We start from the raw sequence: 19,950 nt of genomic DNA, 5'->3' as shown, positions 1-19,950 counted from the left end.
AAGTGGTTATGAAATAAACCCACCTGTGGAAAATCTGCTGACTTTGTCATGACAAGACTGAGGACTAAAGCTAAAGGAACAATTTATAGGTCTATTCTTAAACATACAAATACATTAAATATGATGTATTTTCTCTCTCTATTAATCTCGTGAACTTCTTAAAGCAAGACTGTGATCTGTTTTCTGCATGAAACAAAGTTCGTCTCAAAATTTAGGTGATACTTGAGATAAAGAGAAATACCTGAATATAGGCTATTAACATTTTCACCGTTCTCAGTTGAATGAGCCTTCCTTTCCTGATGGCATGGCAGATGACCTGCTCTATGTTCCAAGCAATACTACTTAAACAATTATGGAATGAAATAATGATGGAAAACATATACTCCATAAAATGTGTATTTTCTCAGTACAGTGTAGTGGTACGTTGCGTTATCGGTTGTGAATAGAAGAAGGAGGTCTTCAGAAAAATGAAAAAACTTCACATAGAAGCCCATGCAAAAGTGTGGAGAGACTTGTGAGAAGGGGTAGGGGAGGGTCATGTAATACAGCTATCTAACTGGAGAGAAAATAACTTTTTTTTGTTTTTAGATCAGAGTAAAGCCTTAGTTCAGAGTAGTACCAAAACCAAATCTGTGGCCGCTTAATGGAATTACTTCTATCCCATCTCGACTTGGTTGAGTTCCAAATCTTTGTCTTGGTGCTAACGGCCTTTATATTAGATCTCAGCACCTCCCATGATAAATCCATTTATTTTGTTATCGGTATGTTCACAGTCTTGAGTGAACAGTAAGGTGTCTCCATATCAGTCAATTCAATATATGGTTTATTAACACTGATATGGAAATATAGCTCAGAAATACAGAATTTGATCTCACAAGCATATAACTCCTAGGAAAAAAAAAATCAATAAAAGTCTATTTTATTCTAAGGGCTGAAGTCTGTGTAAGCACACTACGTGTATAAACTGCGTAGCTATAGATGTAGGCTAACAGTAAAATACAGTTTAATACTTAATCACTAATAATTGAAAACTAAACACGTAGTTCAGCCACAGGAAACCGAATTATCAAAGTAGAGTGTAACAAGGACCAGAAAAAGAACTCTGTTTATCTTCAAGCAAGAAAAAAAGAATTGAAGCTATAAATGGTTGGCTTATTACATATACATACACACACATGCGTACATATTTTTTAATAACAAGTCCTATGCATTTCAATAACTTCTATGTTTTCTGCAATAGGCAGCAATTTTAGCACCTCTATATTTTGTAAGTGGTTATGAAATAAACCCACCTGTGGAAAATCTGCTGACTTTGTCATGACAAGACTGAGGACTAAAGCTAAAGGAACAATTTATAGGTCTATTCTTAAACATACAAATACATTAAATATGATGTATTTTCTCTCTCTATTAATCTCGTGAACTTCTTAAAGCAAGACTGTGATCTGTTTTCTGCATGAAACAAAGTTCGTCTCAAAATTTAGGTGATACTTGAGATAAAGAGAAATACCTGAATATAGGCTATTAACATTTTCACCGTTCTCAGTTGAATGAGCCTTCCTTTCCTGATGGCATGGCAGATGACCTGCTCTATGTTCCAAGCAATACTACTTAAACAATTATGGAATGAAATAATGATGGAAAACATATACTCCATAAAACGTGTATTTTCTCAGTACAGTGTAGTGGTACGTTGCGTTATCGGTTGTGAATAGAAGAAGGAGGTCTTCAGAAAAATGAAAAAACTTCACATAGAAGCCCATGCAAAAGTGTGGAGAGACTTGTGAGAAGGGGTAGGGGAGGGTCATGTAATACAGCTATCTAACTGGAGAGAAAATAACTTTTTTTTGTTTTTAGATCAGAGTAAAGCCTTAGTTCAGAGTAGTACCAAAACCAAATCTGTGGCCGCTTAATGGAATTACTTCTATCCCATCTCGACTTGGTTGAGTTCCAAATCTTTGTCTTGGTGCTAACGGCCTTTATATTAGATCTCAGCACCTCCCATGATAAATCCATTTATTTTGTTATCGGTATGTTCACAGTCTTGAGTGAACAGTAAGGTGTCTCCATATCAGTCAATTCAATATATGGTTTATTAACACTGATATGGAAATATAGCTCAGAAATACAGAATTTGATCTCACAAGCATATAACTCCTAGGAAAAAAAAAATCAATAAAAGTCTATTTTATTCTAAGGGCTGAAGTCTGTGTAAGCACACTACGTGTATAAACTGCGTAGCTATAGATGTAGGCTAACAGTAAAATACAGTTTAATACTTAATCACTAATAATTGAAAACTAAACACGTAGTTCAGCCACAGGAAACCGAATTATCAAAGTAGAGTGTAACAAGGACCAGAAAAAGAACTCTGTTTATCTTCAAGCAAGAAAAAAAGAATTGAAGCTATAAATGGTTGGCTTATTACATATACATACACACACATGCGTACATATTTTTTAATAACAAGTCCTATGCATTTCCTACAGCCAGTGCTATTATGTTGATTTTATAAATACATACTGAGATACTGACTCATTTCAGTTTTTATTTATTGGCTACCATTTCTAGCACAGGATTTTTTGGCATCCTTGATGGTAGTAACAACTACTTACACGCCGGGGTCTTTCCCAACTGTGGGGGATCCTGAATGACTCATAAAACTGGAGTTTGATCTAGAACTGTGTAGGAAGCAAAATAATCACACTGCCAGAAAGCCAGTCAGCAAAAAGAGAGGAAGAGGATTTTTCTATTGCTTCGTGAAAATCCTGTGGAGTTCTGGCATCCATATTCTCGTGGTTAAAAATATTTCTCATGTGCTTCTTATTTCATTATTATTAACACTTCACTTCTACTAGCCAAGCTGCCTTGGCTCTCAGAGTAGTCAAAAACCAAAAAGGAAACTCTGCTCCAAAATCCAACCCAATCTCTTAATGCTCCTGTTCCTCTTTTAGAGCTATTTCTCTTTTTTTTTTTTTTATTTGAACTGTACTGATTTTGATAGATAGTGAGAAGCAGAGATTATCTGAGTTGTTCTAGTATGAAATCCTTGTGAGGTAGGTGCCCCCATGGATAACAAGATGTTCAGATCCTTCCATGTCATTCTGAGATCCCAAGTACGCCAAGACTGAATTCCATTTCTATTCTTTAAATACGATTAGAAGACGAAGCAGTATTTCTCTAGTCTTGGTCCTCTTTCATTCTTCAGCCAGCAGATCCACTAAATGCAAAAAATAGTTGGAACAGGTCTTCCAAAATTAGTTATGCTCCGTAAATTTTAGACACACTAGAAGCTAAAACCAATTAGGCTATGAGTGCGTGACAGCATGTACGGGTGGAAATGAAAGAATTTCCCCAGCGGTCTGTCCTCTGTCAACTGCAGGTAGCTGTCCTGCGTTTCAGTGCAGAAGGGAAGAGCTGCAAGGCAGGTCTCATGAAACTGGCTTTTAACCTGACAGTGGAAGTTATTTGGTTGGCTGTCAGGAAAGCTGATCTAGTCAAATAATTTTATCTGGTAATTATGTGGAATGAGGATAATCATCACAGACCTGATTATTCGCCACCAAATGAAATAAAAGTTTTACTACTGCCTTCATATTGAACGTGGGCAGACCCTGTGTAGTGGGACACAAAAACTAGAGTCATGGGCAATAAACGAGCAGCCCATATTGTCCCAAGATTCATCTATTTCATGAAAATAAACATAGTAAGAAAATAGATAACAAGTTGGATTTCTAATGTAAGAATATTACTACTGTAAAAATATATCTTGCCTTTCAGGCTTTCAAGACTTTTAAATGGCTTTATGAGTTTTTTCTTTCCTAAAGAAAAAACAGACTATATAATTTGACAGCGCACTGTTTGGAAAACACTTATTATTCCTGATGTTTCTAATATGACTTGTTAACGGTAATTTGTAAGAGATTTTCAAACAGATGACGGAAGCTGGGTTGCAGTTCCATGGTTGATTTGATGGGCCATCAATATACAGTAGCTGTACTCTGCATGGTATCTAGACCTTTGTACTTGAGATTAGTATATGAATGAAAGTAATTTTTCTCTCTCCTGCAAATTTACTACAATATTTTAATGGAAAACATTGTATCAGATGCAAGTCTTAAGAATAAACCCCAGTAAGTTACAAATTTTAAAGATTTAATATGCTGTTTCTGCAGTGCAGGCATTATGAATAGGATGCTCTTTGCATTTCTTCTGTGGCGATAAGACTAGTATTTTTTCAAAAGAACGGAGATAAAGCATGCTAAGGTTGTCTTGAAATACAGCAGATCGCCTTCTCAACAGAGCTTTCCCTAAAATTAAACACTGACTTTATTTTGATGGAATGCGTGTACAGACAAGAAGAAAAAGTAGGCATTATTTGCAGGGAAAAAACCCCCAAACCTTAAATATTATGAATCCCTGAGATGTGTTTTGAAGGTTTATACCATTATTAACATGTCCTATAGGCCCTTGTTTTTGTCTTTGCTTTTAACAACAAGCTCCCATTTTAAGATTTTGGTATGCTCTTTCAACTGACTTGCCTCATTTTCAGCTTGACTTTTCTGTATTTTACACAATTCAGGCTTGTAAATAGCTTATTTCCTGATGACATCAGAGACTTTAAAAACCTCAATATAAAAGGCTTACTATCAGGCATGATACCTCAATATTCTTCTAAATAGACAGGATTGCACTTGTAAATTTGATTCCTGGGAAAGGAGCCCATTCCGAGGGTTAGCTGTAAATATCCTGGTTATTAAACTCAAAGTCCAAGTCCAGCCTCTTTCTCTAGGATATACAAGGTCACTGATGTTCTTGACTGGAGTAAGCCCTGATCTTAGTAACACAACATTCTAGACCAGGTTTTGTGTTGTGCTTACTTGTGTGATTTAGTGGGTGCACGTACATATTCATGTGGCAGTACTTAAATGCCCCTCTCTCCCCTAAAGCACTATCAAAGGTTATTGTTCACCTGTGGTATGGCACCAATAGCTCAGTTTTTCTCTATAGAAAATGGGTGGGTATAGAACTGCAAAGGCCCTACTGAAGCTCAAAGCAAGGCAAGTCACTTTTTACCTCCAACATACACACAATACCCTTTCCTTAAACTTGTCAAACTGTCTTAACCTGGCTGGAATGAACTCAGGCTGAGCTCATTATGGACCAGTTCATCTCCAGCGTTGCTTCTAGCCTAAGTAGTTCTTCAGGCTAGATCTTTGCTAGACCAACCAAGCCAACATCTTTCAGTGTCCGCTGTCTGAACAGGCTCTTCCTTTCCCTGACTATGGAGTAACGCTTTGTATTGATCCCAGTCTGAATTCGGTTTTCTTGATCACCGTGTTCTAGCTGAAACTTCACCAGTTCTTATGCCTTCATCCGTACGCTCCGGATCCCTGGGCACGGGTGCTGGGCTGTCTAACGTGCATTTTCCTAATGACCCACCTGAATCCAGGATGCAGCAGCCCAGGACAAGTTTTCCCAAACTGACTGATGACGGAGGGTCAGTTTATACGGCAGTAGTTTCACAAATGATGATGATTGGGAAACAAGAAAGCTGCACAAGTCGTTAGCAGAACATTAGCACAACAGACAATTTTCTGAAAGACTAGCTACATTACTTAGGCTCAATATATGAAAATGTTTCTGTGGAGAGATGGGTAGGTACTGTGGATCAGTATGTGCTTCTGGCTCACAGCAAGTGCAAAAGAAATTGCTTGTCTTAGCCCGAGGTAATTTTCTTCATGTATCTGATCCCCCAGACTTTTACCTAGGCGCATTTAGTCTATATGGCTGCCAACCAAAACCTGTGCTGATGCTACTTGCAATATAAAAGGAATTTTGCAGGAATGAACCACTTGACTGTGGAGAGAGATTTTCTGTGGTAGTATTACTGTTTCAAAACAGACATCCAAATATCCATGTGCAAACTACATTGTTTCTTTTTTCAGCAATTTTTAGTAGTGACCATTAATACAGTTGTCATGCAAGTGACAATGCTTCATCTTCCTAGTACCAAGGAAAAAATGTTTAAATCTGTTTTTTTCTAGTTAGCAAGTTAACTATGGACACTTTTTATGAACAGTTTATTTCACGATTGTCCCTTCATAGTCTCCTCTTACTGCATTGTGGACTTAAATGTACTTTTTCTTTGGATCGCCTGAACAACTAGACAAACTAACAGCCATCAGCAAGGCTACGGCTGCCAGCACACTTCTCTTTCCACTCCACTGGAATGCTGAAATGAAGGATCTTCTGCTCCATAACCAAATCCTCCCCCATTACTATTTCTTGGGCCGAACAAATTCTCACCATTAAGCAGTTTTTGCAACCTAGCTGGAAAGGGAAGCCCTGCACAAACCCTCCCCACTGCATTTCCAGGATGGGAGACACAGGAATGATGCTCGTGTTTTCCACCCACAAGAAACGTGAACAAGCTAATATCCCCAGACAGTGGGTTTGCTTGCTGACAGAAATGTGGTTTAATGCACTGGGTACTGAGAGCTGCTACGGAAAATGTATTTATTTAGCCCCTAGTAAAATATTTCCCTCCATATCTCTCCCATAAAATTAACTATTATTTCTGTTGATATCAAGTTAACAGCTGTTACGACTGTTGTAGTGGTTTAGTACACTAGAAAATATGAATTTAATAAATGAGGGGGAAGGCAGAGACTGCTAAAAGCTATCCTTTACAAGCTCAGCGTCTCCCAAAAGAAAGGTATAATACCCCCTTACCGTTTAGGGGAAGTTTCCCCACCCAGTATTTTTAAAAGAAATTTTTAACACAGAATTAAAAGAAGTGCCATCAATCACATGACCCATATTAAATACCATTTTCAGAAAAAAAAAAAAAAAAATTTGTGATATGACTCTGTCCACAATGGTTTATCCACATGGGCTCGGTGATTATCCTAAGGAGGACTGATATTTTCCCTTAAGCCAAAAAGCCCGGAGCCGCTGCTCTGCCCCTGCTCTGGAACTGGTGTTTCTTTAAGAAACATTCCCTGGCCTTCAAATCCAAAATCTTCCGACCCGATCCCCTGACTTGTCTTTGGCTTGGACTGCACTTGGCTACTAGAGACACACTGTATTTGTTTCATATGAAAAAAAGAACAAGTTAATACAAAAAGGATCTCGCCTAGCAAAATGCTGAGATTTCTAGCAGGAAAGGGGCACATACTAACACTCAAATTCTTCTCAATTCACTCTCACTGATTCCCATGAGAGTTGGGAACTTTCCCAGCAGCCACCCCTGGTTTATCCACATGGGTTTGGTGATTATTCATTGGTGGCTATTTGGAACCGCATACTATCACAGATTTTGGTTTCAAAACCTGGTTGTCCTCCAGCTTTTCCACAAAAAAATGAAAGATTTCCTACGTGCATATCTTGTCTTGTTTTGATTTGGAAAGATGTAATTATAATTCCAGATAGGACTTGAGAACCTGAAAGAGTCCAACATTTGAGAAACATAGCCTTCCAGCGAAAAACATAGTGTTATTTTATTCCTTTGGACACTAAGTGTCACAGAGGTGACTGGGACCAGTCCTGCCAACACTGCGAAGACTGGAAAGCTGAGACATCCAGGGGCAAAGGGACGGCTGCTGGTGACTGCTCAGAGAGCTGGCAGCTTCCTCCTGCAAACATGAGACCTGAGATGGTCAAGCATATCATATATAGATATAAAACGGCAGAACAAAAGCAGCCATTGCTATTTAGTTACACAAAAAACTGCAGTGCACTTTTTCACTGATAACGGCTGCCTCTTTAGTTTTTATCAGAGCGACGGATGGGGTTTTATAGCATAAGCGGCAGCTAAAGCAGAAGTCCATGACTTGGCTTTTCCCTCATGCTGTGGCCTCTCTGGGCTGCCATTCACATAAGCACAGCACTAAAATGGACTGGGGCATGTGGAGCTGACCAGAATTTACTTTTTGATTACACTGGATTTTCATTTATAGCTTCATCCAAGCTGCCCTGGGCTGGGGGAGACTGGAGACAGTAATGTGCAGGTCATTTCTAAAGAACATTTTCCAGTTAAAGAAAATTAAATCCATTTGCAGTAGAAAATAGCTAGAGAAGAGAAAGTGTCACTAGTAACTTGTAAAATCATATGTCTACAGTGATCACAAACCGAGAACTCTCTTCAGTAAAACCAGAAATGCCTTCTTACCAAGGATGAACAATAAATGTAATATGCAAGTAAGAGGATATAAATATTCAACACAGGAAGGATCGAATTAAATTTTTTTTCAAAATCTAGATGTGCTCCGACATATTTTAAAAGAAGCTTTGAAGTCTTTTCCATGCAGTTTCATTTTTATAGTATCACACGATTCATATAACTACATCAGAGCCAAAACTTCATTAGGGCCCACAGCTTTATAAGGCATGGACTTCTTTCTCTTCATCTACTTAGAAAAAAGTTACAGGAGAGACTCTGAAGGCATGTTTGGAGCAATATTGCCTCTTATAGCAGCATCTGGATTGGCGCAGGCTGTTGCCCCTGGTCGTGCCGCTCCCTTTCGTGCCTCACTGAGCCAAGGCTGCAAAACTGGACCAGAGACGTCTCCCTGTGCAAGGAACAGCCCGTGTGTAATGGCAGCTCAAAGCACCTCTGGTACCTCTCTAGAATTGTTACCAGATGAAATCACTGCCTGCATTATTAACTGGAAAATACTAGAATTTGAAAAATCTGGAATTAAACAAACTTCTGATGTCATCAGTATTCCTAGAACTGTCTAGTTTGGGTCAGCTACAAATGGACTGTTACTGAGAGAAGCATCCATTAAAGTCAGCATAACTCAGTTCATGCCAGCCTCCTCATCACTCTATGTTAATATATTCCTTACTATTACGGTGCCGTTAGGATTTATTGTTGTTAATGCAGTTAGTGTCTTACTCAATCCTTCCATCAGTTGAAAGTTATTTGAGAAGGAATGTTTGTTCTACGTCTGGCTTTTCCCCCTCCAGCACGGTCTTCTCATCTTTCATTCAAGTCTCAGCTACCAGACTGCTTCCCTTCTTCCAAAATACAACCACAGAACAAATAACAGCATGCCAAAATAAAAATGCTATTTGGTGTGTTCTACTTATAGCATTATATCATAATCTGAAATAAGACATTGTCATTTCATTATTTAATATGCTGACCAGATTTTGAAGTTAAAGCATTGCATAAATGCCATTCCTGTCACCACTATCTATATTACTATTTTAAAACTATTTTTAAAAGCTGTATTTAGTTTTATTATTTTATATAGTAATCTCTTTTGTGGGCTTTGACTAGGTTGAGGCTTTACTACATTCTAATTGAAAAAGATGCTATTTCCTGCTTTCTGCTATTACATTTTATCATTGTTATGTACTCTGTCTCAGATATAGCACAACTTGATTATTTTAGTTACATAAAAAGACAAAACTTTTGTTCGAGAAGTCTCAACTGCAATCATCAGAGCATGAGATTTACAGTGTCGCCTCGAATTTCAGGAGGTCTGCTCTTTAAATCCTTATTCAGATTTGTCACATGCCTTGCTCACATATGCTTTCTGTTCAACAAAGCTTGTTGAACACATGCACTAACCTGTTTAACCTTCACTGTGAAATACTGTAAAGGTGTACTTTATCTGCCAACGCTGATGTGCACAACGAGCCAAGAGGAATACCTAGGCATGTGAAATCACCACACTAGCACTAGTTGGGAGAAAACCAGTTCATGCAGCATCACCATCACTGAAGCAACATACTTCTGAACAGGAAGATAGGCAGCTGTCATATTTAACACCGCAGGCCCCGAATTGCACATTTTTACACATACACATACAGAAACTCTCAAAACTGTATCCATGCTTTTTACAGCAGCAGTAATACATAGGCTTGCAGATAACATACTGTTTCCCGGAGCTTACTTTTTCAATACAGTGAGAATAAGAAAGATTTTACTAAGAGCTTAGATCTTCCTTGAATATGTGTTTGAAGACCCACAACACAACAGATTTTCTGAGGTACACTGGACACTGTTGGGTTAATTTAAACATACTCTTGCATGAGTAACTTCAGGCTAAAAGGATATAAATTGTGTGGTTTACACAGTAATTTGGAATTGTGGTAACAATTCACATGATGCACAATGCAGTACAAACAGCTAAAATAAGGACAGTACATTCATTTAATCAAATTTACCGTTATTGTTTGGTGCTTAGCTGGATTAAATCTAAGCTGTTATCTGGAACCGATTTGATTAACTAACTCGTATGAATTTTGGCAAAGTTCATATGCATTTAGCTTGAAACTTATAAACCAACATCTTCCTGAGCCTTAATTCCACACACCTGAAATCCGAGCCTTGGGGACAGCTCTGGCACCTTGACTCCCATTGGGATTATGCTCTGAACACTCATTTGAGACCTAGCTGCACTCGCAAACATATCCTCGATCTTTAGCATTTCTCAAGCCATTCAAACAAATATTGCAGAGTAAAACTGAAAGGTATCCAAAAGTTTTATTTTCAGATGACTGCATATATTGTTACAGTCATGCACTTGGGAACTATCAGAGAGTTTTCTCATATAAATCCCAAGTGGAAGAGAGTTCCAAACCCTACATAACTTAACTATACCAGATCAGGATTTTTATAAGAGAGATGAATGTTAAAATAATGATTTTTTTCAGATATTTTTCTTTAAAGGATGAAGAAATTGGATAATATTTGAACTGTATATGAGATGAGCATAACATATACCCTAATCTGTTTTCAGGAACATCTTCAGACACTGATTTGCAGAAGATTCTGGAAGACAGAGGAGCAGCTGCGAGTCTTCAGACCATTTCCTGTCTTCTCTAAACTCAGAAAATCATCTTTCACCTTCTGGATGTCCAAGCCTTTCACCTTAAACTTTAAGCTTTACATTTTCTGCCTGATAACAAACCACCCTCTCAATCTGTTGTTATTTTAAGGGGCTGGGGTGCTGAACTCACTATCTGACCAGCATGGCGAAGGTTAGAGTTGTTTTAACTGTTTGCCAGTTGGTGCTAGAATTGTTAATGAATTCATTAACTGAGTCTTCCATACAGAGTAACGAATGTCCACAGCTTTGTGTATGTGAAATCAGGCCATGGTTTACACCACAGTCAACGTACAGGGAAGCCACAACAGTTGACTGCAATGACCTTCGATTAACAAAAATCCCCAGCAATCTTTCCAGTGACACTCAAGTCCTTCTGTTACAAAGCAACAACATTGCAAAGACCACAGATGAACTCCAACAGCTGTTTAATTTAACAGAATTGGATTTTTCACAAAATAACTTCACAAGTATCAAAGATGTGGGGCTCTCAAATCTCAGTCAACTTACTACTTTGCACCTGGAGGAAAACCAGATAACGGAGATGACTGACTACTGCTTGCAAGACCTTTGCAATCTTCAGGAGCTGTATATAAATCACAACCAGATCAGCAGCATTTCTGCAAATGCATTCTCTGGCCTGAAGAATCTTCTGAGATTACATCTGAACTCCAACAAATTAAAGGTTATTGACAGCCGTTGGTTTGATTCTACTCCTAACTTAGAGATTCTCATGATTGGAGAAAATCCAGTGATTGGAATACTAGATATGAATTTCAAACCACTCTCAAATTTAAGGAGTCTAGTTTTGGCAGGTATGTATCTCACAGACATCCCTGGCAATGCCTTGGTAGGCTTGGATAGTCTTGAAAGTCTTTCCTTCTATGACAACAAATTGGTAAAAGTTCCTCAGCTTGCACTTGAGAAAGTTCCAAATTTAAAATTCCTGGATCTCAACAAAAATCCAATTCATAAAATTCAAGAAGGTGATTTTAAAAATATGCTCAGATTGAAAGAGCTTGGAATCAATAATATGGGAGAGCTCGTTTCTGTTGACAGGTATGCGCTGGACAACCTGCCTGAACTTACAAAGCTTGAAGCCACCAACAATCCAAAGCTGTCTTACATACATCGTTTGGCATTTCGCAATGTTCCTGCCCTGGAGAGCCTGATGCTGAACAACAATGCCTTGAATGCAGTCTACCAAAAGACGGTGGAATCCCTTCCAAACTTGCGTGAGATCAGTATCCACAGTAACCCGCTCAGGTGCGACTGTGTCATTCACTGGATCAACTCAAACAAAACCAACATCCGTTTCATGGAACCTCTATCCATGTTTTGCGCTATGCCTCCAGAATACAGAGGACAGCAGGTGAAGGAAGTGTTAATACAGGATTCAAATGAACAATGTCTTCCAATGATCTCTCATGAGACCTTTCCAAATCACTTAAACTTGGACATCGGCATGACAGTGTTTTTAGATTGCAGGGCCATGGCAGAACCTGAGCCAGAAATTTACTGGGTCACTCCTCTCGGCAATAAAGTAACTGTTGAAAGTCTCTCTGACAAATACAAGCTGAGTAGCGAAGGCACGTTGGAAATCTCTAACATCCAGGTTGAAGACTCCGGGAGGTACACCTGTGTTGCTCAAAACATAGAAGGGGCTGACACGAGGGTCGCTACTATCCGGGTGAACGGAACGCTTTTGGATGGTACCCAGGTTCTGAAAATCTACGTTAAGCAAGCTGAATCGCATTCCATCTTAGTTTCTTGGAAAGTTAATTCCAACGTCATGACTTCCAATTTAAAATGGTCATCGGCCACTATGAAGATTGACAACCCTCACATTACATACACTGCTAGGGTCCCAGTTGATGTACATGAATATAACCTCACGCACTTACAACCATCTACAGATTATGAAGTGTGTCTAACGGTGTCAAATATCCATCAGCAAACACAGAAGTCCTGTGTTAATGTTACAACAAAAAACGCAGCTTTTGCGCTAGATATTTCAGACCAAGAAACCAGCACTGCCCTCGCAGCAGTAATGGGATCCATGTTTGCTGTCATTAGCCTTGCCTCCATTTCTGTTTATATTGCAAAAAGATTTAAGAGAAAAAACTACCACCACTCATTGAAAAAATATATGCAAAAGACCTCTTCAATCCCACTGAATGAGCTCTACCCTCCACTTATTAATCTCTGGGAAGGTGACAGTGAAAAAGACAAGGATGGTTCTGCAGAGACCAAGCCAACCCAAGTCGACACATCCAGAAGCTATTACATGTGGTAACTCAGAGGATATTTTGCTTCTGGTAGTAAGGAGCACAAAGACTTTTTTGCTTTATTCTGCAAAAATGAGACGTTGAAGACTTTTGTATTTTTGACTTTGCTAGTTTGTGGCAGAGCGGTGAGGACAGGTGGATATTTCAGAATTTTTTAGTATAGCGTATCGCAATTGTTTGACACAAATGGCAGCTTCACCTAGCTTCCAATTCTTTTTTTTTTTTCTTCCTTTTTTTAGTTATTGTGCTAAACTTAATGCTGTTCTAACTACAGTGCTGAATAAAATTAATGAGGCTGGGGTTACCCTGTGATTCAAAAGTAGCACAACCCCATTCTTCTGAAGCCATCAGTAGAGTACAGTATCTTGCAAAGCTAACATACAGTTTTGAAACTGCATTGAACTAGGTTTGTAACACTGGTCTAAGGACTCGTACACTGAGAAAAGGAGACCTTGAATGATGTTAGTTGACTGTACTGTAATGTTGTATCAACTGATTTGAATGTTTTTGACTTTGAACAATGAGTTTTCTTTTTTCTTTTTCTTTTTGTAGTAGTTGAGAAGGCTTAGGTAAAGCTAACAGGCAATAGAAATATGTACATCCAATTTTTTAATGTAACAGACTAAATGTTAATTGTTCTCTTATTCTTTTTATTATATTTAGTAGACACTTTTGAAGAATACTAGAGTTTTGTGTTTAAATCACCAACACACGGGGATTTAGTTTTGTTCTGATTTTTTATTTTAGAAGTCACAATAATGTATTGGGTTTAGATGTCACTAGTTTGACTGGTGATCATGTTTTGACATAAAATATATCCAAAATGATATGTAAAAATATTGTGGTTTTTTTCTCGATGGAATTATGTTTCAACAAAGTTCCAATTTTTTTTAATGCATTTATTTTAATAGCAGTGTTTTCTCTGCACTAGATGCAAAATACTGAAAATAATTTAATCATGAAAATGTATGGGTACACCTTCTGGACTGTAAGTCACATGCAGAATCAAAACTGTCTGGCATAAGGTATACAGCAAAAATAATTCACCGAATGTGTAACAAAACATCTTCCTTTTTGTATACTTTTCTGTTTATAATTTGAGCTAAGATACAAATGAAGCTGACATTTAGCTGTCATTATGATCAGTTAGGACAAAAAAACAAACAACTCAGTGCTACCAAACTGAAATAAAACAGTTGAATCCTGACATATACTTTAAAAAAAAAAAAGTGAATTAGATGAATGTTCCTTCAAAAGCAGAAATTAAGATAGCTAAAACTAACAAGACAGTAATATGTTTGGGTCCAATACTGAACTGTATTTTTTACAGGCTTAAAATTAACCAGTACTCTTAAGTATTTCACTGAATTAATATGTTAGAAGTGCAAAAACTCAGAAAGTGGTGTTTCTATGTGTGCACTGGGTATAATATAAATGCATAATTTACAGTTGAACCTACAGAAGCTTTGTACGTTGTCTTTTCTGAATCCATGGAAGTTCTCCGCAGGGACCGCACATGAGTCACAAGCAGGATGGGCTTCTGGTGAAGTACGTGGTTACAGTGATAATAGATACCTAATCAGCAAGCACAGAATTTTCTACACTTTATGACCACTATCAATGTGCAACTTTTTACATGTTTTTACATACCAAATACGTTCTTGGTAAGTAAAAGTTAATTGTTAAAATAATGGATGTGCCTGGGTTTTGAGGTTGTTTGAAGTTTTTTAACTCACTAGTTTCTCAAATATATCAAAGACCCCTCCCAAAATTTACAAATAACTTCAAACTTCTTTTTCCCCTTCAGCCAACTGTCTAAAAATGAAAAAATTATCAGCATAGTTTCACTAATAAGCTGCCTTGGTGCAAAAACTTCAGTATGTCTCTTGGATACATGCCTTGTTGATCTTGCATTTCAACATAAAGCTGAGTGAAGCTATTAATTCTGCATTTAAATCAAGTACTTATGCTGCTATACACAATCTTTTATATGTTCATGAGATCACATACATTTTTAATCATGTGACAATTTGATGTTGGGATTAGGCAAGTGTCTTTTGATCGTGGAGAAGTAGCATGGTGGAAGCACTTATTCGTCACCTTCTCCTGTATTGGTTTCTAATGTTAATGGAAAATTTCCTCTTGCCTTCTTCTCCAGAAAAGCTTCAGAGCAATAATTATCATCTTGTCTATACGCTATTCTAACCTTAAAACTGCCTCTATTATTATAGCAGGCATGATGAATTAAAACTGAGATCTTTTTTGCAGTGAAGATTCACACTACTTTTTTCCAGAGAAAAGGACAGAGTGAGGACAAGGTTGACAGCAAAATTATGGCTTCCAACTTGCATGACATCATAAAATTGTCTTTATAAAATAATTAATTGAACACGTGTCAGATGGTGTAGAGCAAGCCCCTTTCTCCACCACCTCCTCAGCTTCCAGCAGCACTTGAACAGCGATACCATAAATAGTAACGAAGATCACGCAAAGCCCACGGTGCTCTACCTGAGCCTCCTATCGAACTTGTGGAAGAATGTATCACTTTGGGTCCAAGGTGTTGGTTCATCAGTCACCGTAAGCGAACCTAAGCATGGGACTGCCCTCCAAAACAGAGATCCTGCTCTTCCTCCTCCCTGTCCCCATCTCCCATCCTCGATGACACACAACTTTGAGATCTACTTGCCTTCTCATATCGACCAGTCCCTGTTGGTGGAGACAGACCACACTGAGAACTTTGCTCTGTGTGTGTGTGTGGCCGGATTTGTTTTCACCTGGCTATCTTCTGCAGTTTGGGCAGTTTCAGAAACACAATGACTGGCAAAAAGGAAGGTGGCAGGGACATGTGGCCATGGAGCAGGACAAAGCAGCACTCAACAGTTTGATCAGCAATCGCCAACAGGAGCTGGGGGGTTACGGGAAGTAAAGCAATGTTTAACGTGTTCCTTTCCACCGGGGAAATAATGGGCCTTTTGTTCCCTGCAGACCTATTTGGCAGTTTTATGTCATTTGTTATCTTTTCAGAGCAATGCTGTTGAAGAACAGCAGGAGAAAATGGCCTTATGACAGCCATACACTTCTCCAGGATGTGCTGATCTGCAGTATTTCAGGGTAGCTGATGTTGCTGGGACTCCAGGAGAGAGATGCAGGTTACCCGAGAGCAGCTGAGCAGCAAGAAGCACCTAGTTAATGCAGTATATTCCGCACACGCAGCCACCGGTGATAAGTATTATCAGCCTTGTAATTTGACCCCTTAGAATTCTGTACAGATCCCCTGAAAATTTAAAATTTTGCTAATAAAAGGAAAAAAGTGGGTAAGAGATGAATCGCATGTGGCATTATAATCTTAGTAAATAACCTTCAACTTTGTGCTAGCAATTTTGTGCTTGCAGTTTATTGTGAGCAAAAATAAAAATACTCTGCCTAATTGCCTTCAAAATGTATTTGCATCTACTATTCTCTGAAGACAGAAAAACACCCCCAGTTTGCTCAGAATCAGGGATTAAGACTGGCCACTTCAAAAACAGTATGGGAAAAAACATTATTATCTTTCATTTGGATAACAGTTTAGAAATGCTGTGTAAGAGTAGATATTTCATACCCAACTAAACTTCTGCAGTGTCACTTCCACTTGGTTGCCCAATAATAAAGTATTTCAGTCCCCTGAAGAGTAAATAGCTCACTCAAGTGTGGTATGCAGTATTCCAGCTAAATTCACTTTTCATTTCCTCATGTAAATCATAATATCCTGTTGGATCGAGAGGATATTTTCACCCATGAACCAAGACTCATACTGGACGTGGTCTTGGAATAAAGTGCGTAAATACACCGATGCTTTCATAGAGCTATGATCTGCCCTCCAGCCCTGCCTCATGAATATGTACCCATTTAGTTACTAAAAGAAGGTTATGAAGAGAAAAGGCCAACAGTTTAGACCACTGGTTTCATAAATGGGTTAAAACTGGAAATAGGTCAGCAAATCTGAGATCCAGTGAGAAGTGCATGAACTTGCCCTAATGCCACTGACAAGATGGGACGTTAAGTGATAAAAGGAACATCTCTGAGTTCAAATTAGGCAACTCCTTTTGCTTTGTGCTGGCAACCTTGAAAACAAGACTGAAGACAAGCCACTGCAATGAAATTCCCAAAATTAAGTGGGATAAGCAGCTGGGGGCTACTTCTGCAACATCTCCACCACAGCTGATGCACCCTATATGGGAACAGGACAATTCACTTGGGGCATCTCTCTAATCATCTCACCATCCTGCAACGCATCGTGATGGACATGTGCACAATGGGTGAGTCGTGGTGGAAAAGCACACAGACATATGGGACCGGTGCCGGAAGGAGCTGCTTCACAATCCACCCAACACGCTAGGAGTAGCTGTTACACTGTGATCCTGTTCCGTGACCCACCACTGAAATGAATGCCATGAATTTCTGCTGCCACGGGAATTTGCCTTCTCATGCTCACCGTGCTGACAGCACAACCGCTGCAGCCCCAGTGCCTGCAGCTACGGAAACCCCAAGACTGAAGGGCAAGGTGAACGTGCTACCATTGAACTTCTTTCTTCAGGAAAACCCAGAGTGCCTGAGCTGGAGATATCAAACGCTGTTACACATAGCTCTTGTTAAAATACCAGCACTGTATCCCTGCAAAAAAATGATACTACCGCTACCAAAACCCCTAGATAACATTTCTTTGCAGTGTCATACAGAAGCGAGTGTTTTGTGTTTTCCCTGAACTGTCAACCTTTTAATCTTCTCCTTTTCTGCTCTTTCCAACTATTGCAATTTTTTACATTTGAGAACTTTTATCCACCCACTCTCTCATTCGTTTGCTCTGTAGTCAGCCTTTCCCTGGTCTCATCCTGCCCCACGCCCTTCTGCCATTCAAGGGCAAATCCTTTACAGCCTCGGTCATCACGAGATCCCAAGAGATTACGCTAAAGGACTTTTAATTTCAACTTTGCAGCTACTTGTTTCCTCCGCCAACCTTTCTCCCTTCACCTAATTCTTACCCTGTTTTTCTTTCAGCCGTTTCCATTTGGAGACCTCAATTGCTGTTGACTGTCGGTAAGAGTCAGATCAAGGATGCGCTTCCAGCAGGCAGCGTTTCCGTGCTACCCGGCCGCCTCCCCATTTACTGCTAATGCACAGAACTTTCACTTCCACTTATCAAAACCCCTAAATGTCTTCCCATGTCTCTCTGCTCCAGTTCTCTATCTGCCCTTATTTGTGAGCACATTATGACCCTCTGTTATGTTTTCTACTGGTATGAAAGCAACAAAAGACTAATTTTTCTTTCTAATAAGGTAAAGGAGATTTACCATAAAATTTGTACTATTGTATATTTATGTCAAGTAGACCAAAGGAATGCTGAATCATAATAAAAGAGTCGTAACAACAGTTTTTGAAATACATGAAAATAAACACTTTGGAAAAGCTGGAACTGATTATTAAGTAAAATTTTCAAAAGCAACTAAATGACTTAAGAGCTTACATCTCATTAACTTCAGCGGTACATTAGGTGCAAAGTCAGGTAAATGAGATTTTTCTCAAGTGCATCTGGAAGTATTAACTTTCCTTAAATTCTGAGCAGCTGTGAAACATTTTCTGTGGAATTTTATAACATGGATTTTTTTCAAAAATCACTTGAAACCGTAATTTTTATCTCAGTTATGGGGGTCGGGGGATGGGATTTAAATCCTGTCATCCTCAGTGGAGTTACTGATTTGCAGTGATCTAAGGAAGGTCTACATCTTTAAAAACTGCAGTTCCAGGTTTCTGCTCACAATTGGAGTAAAAGTTCTTGGCAGATTTTTTAAACAGTAGCTTTTCCTACTGCAGCCTATTCTGCTGACTTGATTCCAAGCAAGAATTAATGTATCAGAAAAGATCAGGGTGAGGAACAAAGAAAAAAGATCACTGAAGTATTGACTACTTTCAGTTTTGAACAAGATCATTTAATGTGAACAACCCCAAAGACTCTGCAGTGTGTTTAAGGACTACGTGCAACCTAATAATGCAGGTCATTTACAAACCCATTGCTCTAAAACATGAACAAGAGAAAGTGTTCATAACTAATTTTTTTGGTTTCAGGTATGAAATTACCCTTTTATCCTTCATATTCCATTTGAAGAGTTCTCTAGAATAATAAAAAAAGGATTCTACACCCTGTACTCAATTACACGTTTCTCTTTCACTGCAAATCAAAGCACACCCAGAGAATACAGAAGACGTACAGCCAGCTGCTGCAGCCTGGAATGAATGCTTTCAGCGAGGCTAGGAAGAAACAACCCCAATCCACGCATTTGAGGTTTAAATGGCAACACATCATTCACATGGCTATATATTGAGGCTGCCATGCCATGCACCTCTGGAAGTCACAGTCCGTAACCAGTAACAGATTATGGATGTATGTTACCCTTTTGCTAAAAAATAAACACGTTGTCACCTATTTCTGTCAAAAGGTACAGCAGTTTTTGTTGGGTTGGCTCTTAGAGATCTGTGCTGTGCCCAGATGCCAAATACTCTGGTAACTGCTAAAAATCACAGTGGCTTAAAATTAAGCAGTCATGCAAAGCAGTGCCTCAACTCTGAGCATTCCCATGGGAGGAAAGAGACCTTGCTCCTAACAGAGCAACACAAACATCCTCAGCCTTTGCCTTTGTTGTCATATCACCAAAACAGAAGAATTACCCAATTTCCTCTGAATTTGATCAGGAGCACACTAGTGAGCCAGACAGTCCCCTGTGAATAACTTTGCTAACAGCAAAGGCTGCACAGCATCCCTCTCCACATACGACATGATGTCG

At 38.8% G+C, this 19,950-nt stretch overlaps 1 protein-coding gene across 1 annotated transcript; it reads left to right on the top strand.

The window, feature by feature from the left end:
* Positions 1-10,763: 10,763 nt before the first annotated feature.
* On the top strand, positions 10,764-13,516 carry LRRN1 (leucine rich repeat neuronal 1). The gene has a single exon (XM_009330623.1). It carries the CDS (start codon positions 10,990-10,992, stop codon positions 13,138-13,140), a length of 2,151 nt encoding a protein of 716 aa, XP_009328898.1. The 5' UTR covers positions 10,764-10,989; the 3' UTR covers positions 13,141-13,516.
* The last annotated feature ends 6,434 nt before the right edge of the window (positions 13,517-19,950 follow it).

The sequence above is a fragment of the Pygoscelis adeliae genome, unplaced genomic scaffold (assembly GCF_000699105.1).
Source record: "Pygoscelis adeliae isolate BGI_AS28 unplaced genomic scaffold, ASM69910v1 Scaffold278, whole genome shotgun sequence".
Classification (NCBI taxonomy): Eukaryota; Metazoa; Chordata; class Aves; order Sphenisciformes; family Spheniscidae; genus Pygoscelis; species Pygoscelis adeliae.
The sequence above is the reverse complement of the archived record's forward strand: the minus strand, read 5'-3'. Positions and strand labels throughout refer to the sequence as shown.

Excerpts from the sequence above, each read along its gene's own strand:
- LRRN1 (XM_009330623.1), top strand. The coding sequence starts at position 10,990 with ATGGCGAAGGTTAGAGTTGTTTTAACTGTTTGCCAGTTGGTGCTAGAA.